Raw genomic sequence first — 15,369 nt, forward strand, 5'->3', positions numbered from 1 at the left:
GAGGCAATGAATCAGGTAGATAGTTATTTTTTTTCTCCCTGGCATTGCAAGTTAACAACAAAAGCGCATTGGTTTAAGGTGAGAGATAATTATAGGGAATTGGATTGGCAAGATTTTATTTCTAAAACATTACCATGTTTTGGATGCCATTTAGAAGGACACTTAAATAAGTAAGGTATTAATCTGAGCAAAGGTATTAGTGCAGATGGGCAAAAAGGATACACAGACTGAGGAATCCAGCTCACGATTATTGTCATTCAACTGCACACAGGTATACGGCCAGATGAAACAATGTTCCTCCCGACCAAGGTGCACAACACAGTAGATTTAACTCTCACACAACACATGAAGTAATATTAGCACAAGTAACTTAAATAATAAAATATATTCCAGAAGATTGATAAGTAACATTAGGTGCATTTATGACACAAGTTCAAAAGTAAACAGTCTAACACTACTGTATGATGGCCAAGAGCATTTAATTTTAATCTACATTGAAGTTACCATTCATTCATTATGTACTGTGTCTTATGGTGCTTCTGGCACTTAATACATGAGACCTGGGTGGTGGTGGTGGTCTCCCAGCCTGGAGGAAGAAGCTGTTTGCCAACCGAACAGTCCTTGTCCTATTGTTAATGTATCTCCCACCTAATGGTAGGGGGGCAAAGAGGTTGTTGCATAGTTGGGAGGGTTCATTGGCAATGCTAAGGCCCCGTGTATGCAGCGCTCCTGATAATCCTCTCAACAGTTCTCTCAATCCTTTGTCGGGTCTTGCAGTCTGATGCTTTGCAGTTCTCATACCAGACAGTGATGTAGCTAGTCAGGACACTCTCGCTGGGGCTCCTGTACAAATTGGTTAGAATGGAGCTTCAGTCTCCTCAGCAAGTGGCAACACTGCTCTGCTTTATTGATTAAAGAGGCTATATGGTCTATGACCCTATAAAGGGTTTTGGAAGTAGATCAGAAAAGAAACTATTTCAGCTGGTTGGCGAGTACTTTACTTTACACTTTATTGTCGCCAAAACAATTGATACTAAAACGTACAATCATCACAGCAATATTTGATTCTGTGCTTCCCACTCCCTGGATTACAAATATTAAATATTAAAAATAGTAAAAATTAAACATTTAAATTATAAATCATAAATAGAAAATAGAAAAATGGAAAGTAAGGTAGTGCAAAAAAACCGAGAGGCAGGTCTGGATATTTGGAGGGTACGGCCCAGATCTGGGTCAGGATCCATTCAGCAGTCTTATCGCAGTTGGAAAGCAGCTGTTCCCAAATCTGGCCGTACGAGTCTTCAAGCTCCTGAGCCTTCTCCCAGAGGGAAGAGGGATGAAAAGTGTGTTGGCTGGGTGGGTCGTGTCCTTGATTATCCTGGCAGCACTGCTCCGACAGATGGCAATGTTAACATAATTATTACAGTGTTGGGTTGATAGGACACTCTACCATAACAATAGAAGCCAGTTTCATAGTTTTTTACAAAATTAATAAGCGAGGAAAGAACTTAAATGGAAATCCCTTGAATTCAAGAAAAATATCACAAACACGAGTCGCATAGGGTTTAAATCCAAGCTTTAATTCAAAGAATATCTCAACTTTGTCGACTTTATTCAAAATGGAGAAAAGCAACTTGCTTCCACACTTAAATGGCTGGCATCATTTAAAAGTATACATTTGCTAGAATATATACACCATAATCACTTAGAGTATTGTGTGCCATTTTGGGCTCCTTATTTTAGAAAGGATATACTGACATTGGAGAGGGTTCAGAGAAGATTCACGAGAATGATTCCAGGAATGAAAGGGTTACCATATGAGGAACGTCTGGCAGCTCTTGGGCTGTATTCCCTGGAGTTCAGGAGAATAAGGGGGGATCTCATAGAAACATTCTGAATGTTAAAGGGTTTAAACAGATTAGATATGGCAAAGTTATTCAAAGTTATTTCCCATGGTGGGTGGGGCGGCGGTGATGGTTCTAGGACCCGAGGGCACGACTTCAGGATTGAAGGACGTCCATTTAGAACAGAGATGCGGAGAAATTACTTTAGTCAGAGGGTGGTAAATCTGTGGAACTTGTTGCCACGAGCAGCTGTGGAGGCCAAGTCATTGAGTGTATTTAAGGCAGAGATAGATAGGTTCTTGATTAGCCAGAGCATCAAAGGGCATGGGGAGAAGGCAGGGGAATGGGGATAACTGGAAGAATTGGATCTGCCCATGATTGAATAGTGGAGCAGACTCGATGGGCCAAATGGCCTACTTCTGCTCCTATATCTTATGGTCTATAAGAAGCCAACATAGCAATGTAATCTTGAAAAACGATATTGGCTAACTTTGATAAATAGCAGCATATGTACTGCTCCACAATCAAACATCACAGGGGTGGCTTTGGATCATGTCTAGGAGATACTTGGCTCAAATAATTATGCTGTATACTATCAAAACCAGTTGTCTCTTCTAGAATACCATCCAATGTTAGAGTGGATTTTGAGAGGGGGATTGAGGGAGTCTAGGACCAGAGAGCACAACCTCAGAATAGAGTGACATCTATTTACAATGGAGATGAGGTGGAATTTCTTTAGCCGGAGGTGGGTGGTGCATTTTCGGAATTCATCGTGACAGGCAGCTGTGGAGGCCAAGTCATTGGGTGTATTTAAGGTGGAGGTTGATAGATTCTTGATTAGTAAGGGCATGAAAGATTATGGGGAGAAGGCAGAAGAAAGAGGTTGAGGGGAATATGTATCAGCCCTGATCAAATGGCAGCACAGACTTGATGGGCTGAATGGCATAATTCTGTAATTATGTCTTAAGGTCTAATACTACATTTACCACACTCTTGTGGCAACAATGTCTAGATCTTGTTTTGCAATTGTTGAAATCCAATTCAGTAATAAACTTAAGTAGTTTTTGGAGAATGAGCAAGGCTGCACATTATCACATGACTTACAGCCTCTGTTTCATTCATTCGAGTAGGTAATATACCGGTTGGAGTGACCGAGATGTCCAGGCGTCTAACATTCTTTACTTGTTATGACAATGGATCACCCAGAGTGGTGTTCTCGGATGGGTGGGAAACTACAAGAGTAACTTCAAGATAGTACGGTGCATTCCTTTGAATCAGTGTAAATTTCACACAGTCTCACTTTGATCTCATTAGATTTCAGATACTAAATGCTGCGAGAAACAGGGCTCGAATAAAGACTTGCTACATCATGATTGGTTTGACCATTTTGGGCTGCTTTACTATGATTGCATCTGGAAAACAGGTATGCAAAACATCGTTTAAAATAGGCATGCTGAATTATGCATGAAATTCTGGTGATCTTGGTGGAGAACTGAAGTTATACTGTTTATCATTTTATGCCAATAGATTAGCCAAAAATTTCCGTCATTATTCTCTCTTCCCGCCACCTTTTTAAACTTATCTTATTTTTCCTAAACTCACCTGGCATCCTTCAAATAATTTGGATCATATTTCTGAATTTTAATGGAATACGAGGAACTGTCTTTGTTGCAGACATCTTTGGCTGTAACCCATTTTCTGTTCAGTCAGCAATTTCCTGTTTTGTCGAAGGTGCTAAGTTTAAAGGATCTTTTACGTTCATTTCTCACTTGTTTGCGCTTATTCTGTCACCGTGCTTAATACCCATTTCTGGATATAGTTTATTACGCATTCTAAATGCTACCTACTCGATTCACTCCATTACTCAGCGCGCATGTGCACGCACTGCGGCAGCGGTGAAAGTTTTAAATTTATAGACAAACTCCTTTCGAAGATAACTACTGAACAGCAACGTTCGGGTTGGTCTCGCGTTTTTGTACACCCAAGTACAAAGGCATTAAGAATGTGTAGATTTATAACATAGAATAGTACAGCACATTACAGGCCCCTCGGCCCACAATGTTGTGCCGACCCTCAAACCCTGCCTCCCATATAACCCCCCACCTTAAATTCCTCCATATACCTGTCCAGTAGTCTCTTAAACTTCACTAGTGTATCTGCCTCCACCACTGACTCAGGCAGTGCATTCCACGCACCAACCATTCTGAGTAAAAAACCTTCCTCTAATATCCCCCTTGAACTTCCCACCCCTTACCTTAAAGCCATGTCCTCTTGTATTGAGCAGTGGTGCCCTGGGGAAGAGGCACTAGCTATCCACTCTAGCTATTCCTCTTATTATCTTGTACACCTCTATCATGTCTCCTCTCATCCTCCTTCTCTCCAAAGAGCCCTAGCTCCCTATGTATGCTGAAAATCTACTTTAACAAAAATTAAATAATTGCTTAAGTTTAAAAATCAAGGAATTTCTCCACACCCACTAAACATCTCTGGACTAATCCTTAAAACTATTCTACAGCTGTATAGTCCGTCATATCTTTATGGGAGATGAATCATAGTATTTACATGTTGGATTTAAAGATTCTCACAATGACTATCATGAAAATTAAATACTGAACAATTTCTTTCCCCACTGGTGTACGCTTATTTTTTGCATTTCTTTATTTTTAAATTATGAATTAATGGCTATGTTGAGAACTTGTCTTCACTAAGGAACAATTTCCCCCCCTCAACCAACAGGTTCTTGAACCCAGTGTGGACACCTTCACTCACCTCAACTCTGAACTGATTCCACAACCTACTGACTCACTTTCAAGGGCTCTACAGCTCATGTTCTCAGTATTATTTTTGTTTGTATATGCAGTTTGTATTGGTTGTTTGTACGTCTGTGTGTAGCTTTGCACTGATTCCATTTTTTGTACTGTGAATGCCAACATGAAAATGAATTTCTGGTAGTAGATCCGGACATACACTTAGATAATAAATTTACTTTGAACACAGATATTCTATGTGTCCTCTCAAACGTGCTCACCCCTGCCCCACCGGTGTTTTGTGTACCAGTTCTGATAATGGATCATTGACCTTCAGTACCAACTGATCCCTCGCTGATGTTACCTGATCTATAGAACAAAACAGAACAGTACAGCACAGGCCTTTCAGCCCACAATGTTGTGCCAAACCAGCTAAAAAGGAAATCAAAAAGCCATCAAACTAATCTCGCCTAACTACGCAATGTCCATATCCCTCCATCTTCCTTACATTTATCTAAGGTATTTACCTCTACCACTATACCAGGCAACACATTCCATACGTCCAACACACAGTAAAAATAAAACAGCCCCTCAACCTCTGGTATTTGACATTTCTATTCTGGGAAAAAGATACTCCCTGTCCACTCTATCCACGCCCCTCAATCTTATAAACCTCATTCAGATCTGCCCTCATCCTCCGACACTCCAAAGAAAACCCAGGTTTTTCAACATTGTGATTGTGTTTCAGATTTCCAGCAGCTGCAGTTATTTTTTACTCCAGTGAACATGAATTGTGCGTTTGTTCATCTTGTATTCTCTCCACATCCCAGGCTGCTAAACGACACGAATCACTTGCCAGCCGGAATCAAGCAAAAAAGGCAAAATGGAAAGAAGCAGCTCAAAAGGAGCAGCAAACCTCAACTGCCATTTCTGCGGCTAAATCCTGATAACCTTGTGCAAAGAAACCGTAAAAGTCATACAGATGTTCTTAATTCATGCAAGGTAGAAACTTCCAAAAATGATTAACTCAAGACTTAAGTGTATAACCCACATTTATATACTATATAGCCATATTATACTGTCACATTATCCCCCACCATAAAAAAATTGCTAATCCACGGAGATGAATTTTAATTTGATAGCCATTTTTTCCTTCCACACATGATTTTAAATTTACCTTCAAGATTTTCAAATCTTAAAAGAACCCTTCACTAATATACTGTCCATAAATCAAATACTCTTTAAATACAGGATTAAAACAAAAGTTCCTATCAGTTATAATTTTTAAGATTTTTCTAGTCTTTTATAAAGAAAATAATGGTTGGATCAATTGGGAATAAATAGTGTATGTAGAGATTCACAACCAATGCAAAATCCCAAGAAAATAGTTTTTGTTGTGCAACAATTAATAGATTCAAACCTTACTTTACAAGTTGAGCACATAACCTATGAAGACATACTGTAATATGCATTATGAACATAGATCCACTCAGTAAAGGAGTTAACTCCTTGGATGACACATTAAAGATGATGGAATTAAAGACCATAAGATGCAGGAGCAAAATTAGACCATTCACCTCACAAGTCTGCTCTGGTATTCCATTACCCCTCTCAACCCCATCCATCATCTTTGACGTCCTTAAATATACCCAATGATTTGGCCTTCCCAGCCATCTCTGGCAATGAATTCCAGATTCACCACCCTCTGGCTAAGAAATTCCTCATCTCTGTTCTAAAGGGACATCCTCGTATTCTGGGGCTGTGCCCTCTAGTCCTAGACTCCCCCACAAGAGGAAACATCCGCTCCATGTCCACTCTCTCTAGGCTTTCCAACATTCAATAGGTTTCAATGAGATTCCCCTCTTCATTCTCTAAACTTCAGTGAGTACAGAGCCAAAGCCATCAAATGCTCCTCATACCCTTTCATTCCTGGGATCATTCTTGTGAACACCTCTGGAATTTCTCCAGTGCCAGCTCATCTTTTAAGGGAACTGTTCAAAATGCCTTCTCAAAATGGACGCTAACATTGCATTTGCCTTCCTTACCACTGACTCAACCCCCAAGTTCAAGAGCAAGATTCTCCCTATATTTCCAGTTATCACTCCTTCCTGCACTATCAGAAGCCAGGCAACTACTTTCTCTGTTGTTTGGGACATTAGTGCAAAATCCGGCTACTCCATTGTATAAAGACTATTAAGATTATAGGAGCAGAATTAGGCCATTTGGCCCATTGAGTCTGCTCTGCCATTTCATTATGGGTGATCCATTTCCCTCTCAGCCCCAATCTCTTGCCTTCACCCCATATCCCTTCATGCCCTGACTAATCAAAACTGCAATTAACTTGCCATATAATCAAGGTAACTGATATCAAAAGAATTCAATAAAGGTATCGTACAAAGGCTCTTCATAGACTAAAAGATAGACAACCAGTTACAAATGCATAATTAATTTCTTTTTAAAAATAAATTGCTTTAGTGCATGGATCAAGTCAACAATAAGATACAGGAGCAGAATTAGGCCATTTGGTCCATCGAGTCTGCTCCACCATTTCATCATGGCTGATCCATTTTTCCTCAAATCCCTAATCTCCCTAATAACAAACAACCTTTTGGCATTTCCATGTCCCTCTGAAGACATTAGTCTTAGCATTTCTTTAAAAGATTAAAGCAACATAACACAAAAGCAGACACACAACTGAAAACAATGGAGTTAAAACAGCAAATCAAAATCATGTGAATGGATTTTTTATTTTTGCTTTCCAGATATTTCCAAATCCAATACACTTCAATGCAACTGAATAATCAATTAGCTTGTGTACGCTCACAAGATATTCACTAGAAAACTATTCCCCAGTCCAAAAGTGGAAGGAAAAAATGCAACATTCTTTGCACATATACAAAATGCACGAAACAGATTGGAAATCTTCTGCATGGTATTTTACCCTTGCTGATCTTGGCTCAATGTTCCTAATTCTATTCAAACACAATTTTCAAAAATCCAAACTGGAGAAGGGAAAGTTTCAGAACAAGGGGAGCAGGATTTTGGGACTGTTGATTCCAAGGCTGTTGCCAGCAACAGTAGAGAAAGTAGTAATTCCAAATGAAAGAAAATAGATCCAATAAAGAATGAATTTACTCATGTCAAATTGTACAGCTCTGGTCATTGTAAAAAAATATATACACACACACAAAAACATTAGCTTTAATGATGCAGATATGTTAATTTAGAGCACAGGTTTTTCAATTCTTTAGAAATTATGATTTATGCAACTATTGCTAGTATATATGTATTGTAATTGTCACTTAATAAATGCAGCTTAAATATGTCTGCTGATACATCTAGCACAGTATTAGTAGTTTTCAGATTCACATTATTTTGTATGACAACATAAGTACTGCAAGATGCAGCATGAGAGCTAATACAAAGTTTAACTCAAAAAATGAGGCATTGTGTATTTTCATGTGGCTAATGTAGCAAACCCAAGCTACAACACAGTGCTACTTTTGTTATTTGGCTAGTGCCAAATAGCACTTGCATTGTGACTTCTTAATTCTATAGCAGGGATACTGACTGAGGGACCTAAACAAAAACAGCTTTATAAATTTGAGGCAAGAGAACATTTCAGTTAAGACAAAATAGAAAGTATCCCTTTATAGAATGTTTATATACTTTGCTTTATCCCTATCAGATTTATTCCTCATGAAGTTTACTGTTAAATATCTTGGGGCAAAAATATTTTTAAATAATACTGTTGAGATTTTTAGCTAATATTTGGTCATGTTAAATACTGTGCAAATGAAACATCTGAGTCATCTTTCGAAAAGCAGTGACACGACTGTGATCAACTTTACACGTGGAGCATTGGTGACCTGTAACTATTGAAACAGTCATGCATAAAACAGTTTTTCACACTGCAATTTTGTATTGCTGTTCTACAAGTTTCAAGACTTTAGCTGAGTTCAAGCTTTCAGCTATAATGGTAATTAAAAAAAAATCCCTCAACCAATGAAGTGGCATGTATTACAGTCGATACTTTTCACTGAAAAGCATCAGCTGTAGTGAACAACGATATAATGCAAAGAAATCAGAACATTTACAATAAACTCATTTCAATACAGACATAATACTAATTAGAACTATGTATTTTAGTGATGGAGCAAGGAGTATTTTAAGTTTTTCCAAATAATTATTTCTTTATATACACACTTGCCACTGTACAGCAGTTACATTTAATTATAATGCAAATTTGGCTTTTTTTTATACTTTCAAACCACACAGATTAACAATCTGTTCCCTTTCTCTTTAGAATTACTTATGGCAACATTAGTAAATAACCAATAACACACTTACGACAGGTGGGCTTCCTTTAAAATAACAAAACAGGGTGGTCTATTAGCATGTTCAGCACTTATCTGCTATATCATTAATCATGTTTAAGCCATTCCTTCCTATTTCAGATCCAAGATGGTACAACAGAAAAATTAGCTTTACATTTTGATAATCGATAAAATACATAATAGTGAGATTTTCTAAATCAAAATCTGTGTTGAGTACAGGATAGAACTAAGTCATTAACTTAATATTTAACTAAAACTGTCTTCTGAATCATTAAACAATGGAGTCACCCATTTTAAAAAATGGATTTTTAGTAGGGAAGTATTGTGAAAGTAGTGACGTTTGCATATTTACACTGAACCTGCAAGAGCACAATTCAAAATTTTCTTTACAAAAAAAATCAAAATCACTGTACAACATTCTTCACACCAAAGGTTCTCGATTGCAGGCCCTAACTATCTGATAAAGAATTTTCTTTTAATGCTGCTGCAACACCGAAGAAATAGCATCTGAAACTGTGGCTGTGATTTTAAATTGCAGAATACAAGTAAAAGATTCCAGAGGATCACTTTTGCCACCATTTCCATTCTTTAATGTTAATGTGGTGACATGACCTTATTTTCTAATCAGCATTATTTTAAAACTTTAATATCAGGTACCTACTAACCAATTTAGTGATGAAAATAAGTTATTCTGTACTATTTTTGTACATAACTAGTTCTTTAAATGAACTGTATGGAGTACACAGAAATATCACCTCAAGGGACTATCAGTAGCAGTGCTACTTGAGAGGAAATATGAAGTGAATCACATGACCAAATAGCTTAGTTGTGAAGTTCCATTTATGCATTATTAATTAGTAATCAGCACTTATCTGGTTATCAAAAAACCTTATGTTAATACTTAAGAAACTAATTTCACAAATTGGTGAAGGATTACATCTCTACTCAGTTCAATCCATTTTTCCTGGAAGGCAAGGGGATGGAAAATGCAAAAGAGTGGGAAGAGGGAGCAGGACGAGAGAGGAAGGGGAGGAGAAAGCTCACATATTGAATCTGATCAGGTATTTCTGATTGGGTGAATCTACCAGGGAATTCTACACACACCTAATTAAAATAACAACATGATGTATAGTCAGCAGTGCTACAATTTCAAGTCTCCTGTTCAGAGTGCAATTATTAGTTTTCTTTTCTAGAAAGTATAAATACATTTACAGGTTTTCATATTGAAATATAAACTAGCAAATGCTGATAATTACTGTTTTTCACATTAACTTGTACTGTTAACAAATACGTTAAGTCAATGACTTTTAAACAATTGCGTCCTAATTTAAAGAGGTAGATTTATCAGCAGGGGGGTACCTATAAACTGCTTACATACACTAGTGTTGAAAGTGGCTGAGATAAGTTCAATTTGCTCAAACCATGCATTTTATTAATGGAAGTGAGAGAATACACTTTTTGGACTTTAGAAAGAATTTTGGTCAAGTAGTTTTGGAGTTCAATTCCATTATTCAACACAAAGGAAACCACACCCTGTAACAGTATTTTGAGGCTCTAGAAACAAAGAATAAATAAGTATTCTGCTTAAATTAGGGCTGTAAACAGTTAAATGAAATAGAACTATTTGGATGGCTGTAATTTCAGCTTAAATATTGATGTATCTGCCACTCCAACATCCTTTCTTCAGAGAAATTCAGATGCATGATCCAAATCATATGACAAGATACCTAAATGAACATTAAATATGCAACATGAAATCAACAGCCGCAGTTTAAATTACACCTTAAACTGCAAATAGAAAAGTGCATAAGCTGTCACACATTTTTGCTCTTTCAAAAATGTTCCTAATTTTTTTTTTTAAACTCAACTACAACAGCTTCTTTAATTTTGGCTCTGAGGATTTTGTAGTTATGAATATGGTGGCATCGTGGACAATTTCTCCAATCATGCATTTACAACTGGAAACCTTCCATCGGGGCCTCTTGTTGCTGGAAAATGAACTGCTGTTGGCTCTCATCTACCTGCGGTGCAATGCTCGAGTCCTCCTCTTCTATACCAAAATAATGCTCAATCAGGTCAAAGGCTTTCTGATAAATCTCCTGGTTTTCATGACTTTGAAGAAACTCAATTTTATCCAGCCCTGAAATCACAGAGACCACAATGTCATTTACAAGTAGCAACCATTGTTTCAAACGATTTTCATGAGCCAGATCTCACACGTCACTAACATTGGCTTTAAACAAAATTCGCATCAAGATTCAGAAGGCCGGATATGCCAGTTCATTCAATCATTGTGCCTGCAAAACTGTGGTAAATGCCCACCTTGTCGGTATACATCACAGCAGTTTTTAAATATTACTTTATCTCTGCCAGGTTAGACTTACAAGATATCAAACTCACCCAATTTCAATGGGGATTGAAGATAAAAGCATTGGGAGGCATAACAGAATACAAATTTCTGCGCATCCTTTCACTTCCCTTTAATATTTTTTTCATATATTTTGGTTCATAATTTGATTCAACATTTCTAAAAATCATTTAACATTTAAATATCTGAATATCAGATACTTAAAATTCTAAAGCCAGTCATATTTAAAAGCAGGAGTAGGGCTTTGCTAATTTTTAAGGGCATTTCAAGAGATTAGGGTTAAAGTTACACTGGACAGCTGGAGGTCCTGTAAGCAGAGACCACTCTACTGGATTCCAGTCAACATGGGCAGTGCAATTGGTCTGTCACATCCAAACCAGAGAAGTATTGTAAGACATAATTTATTTCGGAAAATTTTTTATTAAGTAGTACGTCCTCTATAAGGGACAGCAATAACCAAGTTCAGGGTCAAATCTTCACTCTGGCAATCCCAGGAAAGAATAAATTTTGAACAAGCATGCTGGAGAAACTCAGCAAGATAGGCAGCATCTATGGAGCAGAAAGAGCAGTCAACATTTCAGGCTGAGACCCTCAATCAGGATTGGAAAGGAAGGGGCAGAAGCCAAAATAAGAGGTGGGGGTGTGTGGAGGGGGAGAGGAAGAGTACAAGTTGGCAGGCGATAGGTGAGACCAACTGAGTGGGAGGGGGTCGAGAATGAAGCAAGAAACTGGGAGGGGATAGGTAGAAGAGGTAAAGGTCTGAAGAAGTGTTGACAGATTATTCCCCTCCACAGATGCCACCTGACTTGCTGAGATCTCCATCTTGTGTGTATTGCTCAAAATTTCCAGAATCCGCAAAATTTCTTGTGCTTACCAAATAACTTGTGCTGACTTGGTACTTGGTACTGTGCAACTGGGATATCTGACCATTGTTAAATAAACTCTTCTCTGGCTTCCAGCCAGGTACAGGTATCACTTACAACCGGTGCTTTGACGACAAACCCGCCACCTTCACAAGGGATGGTGGAATTTGTCATTAAGACATCAGTTATAATTGATACGGCTGGATTCTGATTCATCATATATGCCAGGAAAGCATTAGGTCCTAGCACTAGCACTAGGTGGGAATCAAATTAAAGAGGCTAGGCGTGAGGAGGTTAGTTCACAACAGGGGGATGGGAACCAGTGCAGAGAGACAGAGGGGTGTAAAGTGAGGGTAGAAGCAAAAAGTACTAAGGAGAAAAGTAAAAGTGACAGGCCGACATCCTGGGCAAGCATTAAAAAGGGCCACTTTTCAACATAATTGTATAAGGGCTAAGAGAGTTGTAAAAGAGCGCCTGAAGGCTTTGTGTGTCAATGCAAGGAACATTCGTAATAAGGTGGATGAATTGAAAGTGCAGATTGTTATTAATGATTATGATATAGTTGGGATCACAGAGACATGGCTCCAGGGTGACCAAGGATGGGAGCTCAACGTTCAGGGATATTCAATATTCAGGAGGGATAGACATGAAGGAAGGGGAGGTGGGGTGGCGTTGCTGGTTAAAGAAGAGATGAACGCAATAGAAAGGAAGGACATAAGCCGGGAAGATGTGGAATCGACATGGGTAGAGCTGCGTAACACTAAGGGGCAGAAGACGCTGGTGGGAGTTGTGTACAGGCCACCTAACAGTAGTAGTGAGGTCGGAGATGGTATTAAACAGGAAATTAGAAATGTGTGCAATAAAGGAACAGCAGTTATAATGGGTGACTTCAATCTACATGTCGATTGGGTGAACCAAATTGGTAAAGGTGCTGAGGAAGAGGATTTCTTGGAATGTATGCGGGATGGTTTTTTGAACCAACATGTCGAGGAACCAACTAGAGAGCAGGCTATTCTGGACTGGGTTTTGAGCAATGAGGAAGGGTTAATTAGCAATCTTGTCGTGAGAGGCCCCTTGGGTAAGAGTGACCATAATATGGTGGAATTCTTCACTAAGATGGAGAGTGACATAGTTAATTTAGAAACAAAGGTTCTGAACTTAAAGAGGGGTAACTTCGAAGGTATGAGACGTGGATCAGCTAAGATAGACTGGCAAATGACACTTAAAGGATTGACGGTGGATATGCAATGGCAAGCATTTAAAGGTTGCATGGATGAACTACAACAATTGTTCATCCCAGTTTGGCAAAAGAATAAATCAAGGAAGGTAGTGCATCCGTGGCTGACAAGAGAAATTAGGGATAGTATCAATTCCAAAGAAGCAACATACAAATTAGCCAGAGAAAGTGGCTCACCTGAGGACTGGGAGAAATTCAGAGTTCAGCAGAGGAGGACAAAGGGCTTAATTAGGAAGGGGAAAAAAGATTAATAAATTGAAGGGATTGAAGGCAGATAAATCCCCAGGGCCAGATGGTCTGCACCCTAGAGTGCTTAAGGAAGTAGCCCAAGAAATAGTGGATGCATTAGTGGTAATTTTTCAAAACTCGTTAGATTCTGGACTAGTTCCTGAGGATTGGAGGGTGGCTAATGTAACCCCACTTTTTAAAAAAGGAGGGAGAGAGAAACCAGGGAATTATAGACCGGTTAGCCTAACGTCGGTGGTGGGGAAAGTGCTGGAGTCAGTTATCAAAGATGTGATAACAGCACATTTGGAAAGCGGTGAAACCATCGGACAAAGTCAGCATGGATTTGTGAAAGGAAAATCGTGTCTGACGAATCTCATAGAATTTTTTGAGGATGTAACTAGTAGAGTGGATAGGGGAGAACCAGTGGATGTGGTATATTTGGATTTTCAAAAGGCTTTTGACAAGGTCCCACACAGGAGATTAGTGTGCAAACTTAAAGCACACGGTATTGGGGGTAAGGTATTGATGTGGATGGAGAATTGGTTAGCAGACAGGAAGCAAAGAGTGGGAATAAACGGGACCTTTTCAGAATGGTAGGCGGTGACTAGTGGGGTACCGCAAGGCTCAGTGCTGGGACCCCAGTTGTTTACAACATATATTAATGACTTGGATGAGGGAATTAAATGCAGCATCTCCAAGTTTGCGGATGACACGAAGCTGGGTGGCAGTGTTAGCTGTGAGGAGGATGCTAAGAGGATGCAGAGTGACTTGGATAGGTTGGGTGAGTGGGCAAATTCATGGCAGATGCAATTTAATGTGGATAAATGTGAAGTTATCCACTTTGGTGGCAAAAATAGGAAAACAGATTATTATCTGAATGGTGGCCGATTAGGAAAAGGGGAGGTGCAACGAGACCTGGGTGTCATTATACACCAGTCATTGAAATTGGGCATGCAGGTACAGCAGGCGGTGAAAAAGGCGAATGGTATGCTGGCATTTATAGCAAGAGGATTTGAGTACAGGAGCAGGGAGGTACTACTGCAGTTGTACAAGGCCTTGGTGAGACCACACCTGGAGTATTGTGTGCAGTTTTGGTCCCCTAATCTGAGGAAAGACATCCTTGCCATAGAGGGAGTACAAAGAAGGTTCACCAGATTGATTCCTGGGATGGCAGGACTTTCATATGAAGAAAGACTGGATGAACTGGGCTTGTACTCGTTGGAATTTAGAAGATTGAGGGGGGATCTGATTGAAACGTTTAAGATCCTAAAGGGATTGGACAGGCTAGATGCAGGGAGATTGTTCCTGATGTTGGGGAAGTCCAGAACGAGGGGCCACAGTCTGAGGATAGAGGGGAAGCCTTTTAGGACCGAGATTAGGAAAAACTTCTTCACACAGAGAGTGGTGAATCTGTGGAATTCTCTACCACAGGAAACAGTTGAGGCCAGTTCATTGGCTATATTTAAGAGGGAGTTAGATATGGCCCTTGTGGCTACGGGGGTCAGGGGGTATGGAGGGAAGGCTGGGGCAGGGTTCTGAGTTGGATGATCAGCCATGATCATAATAAATGGCCGTGCAGGCTCGAAGGGCCGAATGGCCTACTCCTGCACCTATTTTCTATGTTTTTCTATGTGTCTATGTCCTTTTTCACCCATTGTTAATTACCCCTCATTGTAAATGGAGGCCAAGGAGAAATTGATGGACATAAGACATTACATTGCAGGGATACAAGTGAACACCCTGGG

The 15,369-nt window shown here is 39.2% G+C and overlaps 2 protein-coding genes across 2 annotated transcripts in view; one reads left to right on the forward strand and one right to left on the reverse strand.

The window, feature by feature from the left end:
• Window positions 1-7,009, forward strand: part of LOC134337967 (protein FAM162B-like) — a 44,464-nt gene extending 37,455 nt beyond the window's left edge. Inside the window, exons 3-4 of the mRNA XM_063033420.1 lie at window positions 3,159-3,267; window positions 5,422-7,009. Of these exons, the coding sequence (XP_062889490.1) occupies window positions 3,159-3,267; window positions 5,422-5,538 (226 nt within the window). The 3' untranslated portion in view covers window positions 5,539-7,009. The remainder of the gene's footprint in view (window positions 1-3,158; window positions 3,268-5,421) is intronic.
• A 297-nt stretch (window positions 7,010-7,306) lies between these two features.
• Window positions 7,307-15,369, reverse strand: part of kpna5 (karyopherin alpha 5 (importin alpha 6)) — a 50,615-nt gene continuing 42,552 nt past the window's right edge. Inside the window, exon 14 of the mRNA XM_063033408.1 lies at window positions 7,307-11,068. Coding sequence (XP_062889478.1) covers window positions 10,881-11,068 — 188 coding nt within the window. The 3' untranslated portion in view covers window positions 7,307-10,880. The remainder of the gene's footprint in view (window positions 11,069-15,369) is intronic.

This window comes from Mobula hypostoma, chromosome 2 (genome assembly GCF_963921235.1).
Source record: "Mobula hypostoma chromosome 2, sMobHyp1.1, whole genome shotgun sequence".
In the NCBI taxonomy this organism is placed as follows: Eukaryota; Metazoa; Chordata; class Chondrichthyes; order Myliobatiformes; family Myliobatidae; genus Mobula; species Mobula hypostoma.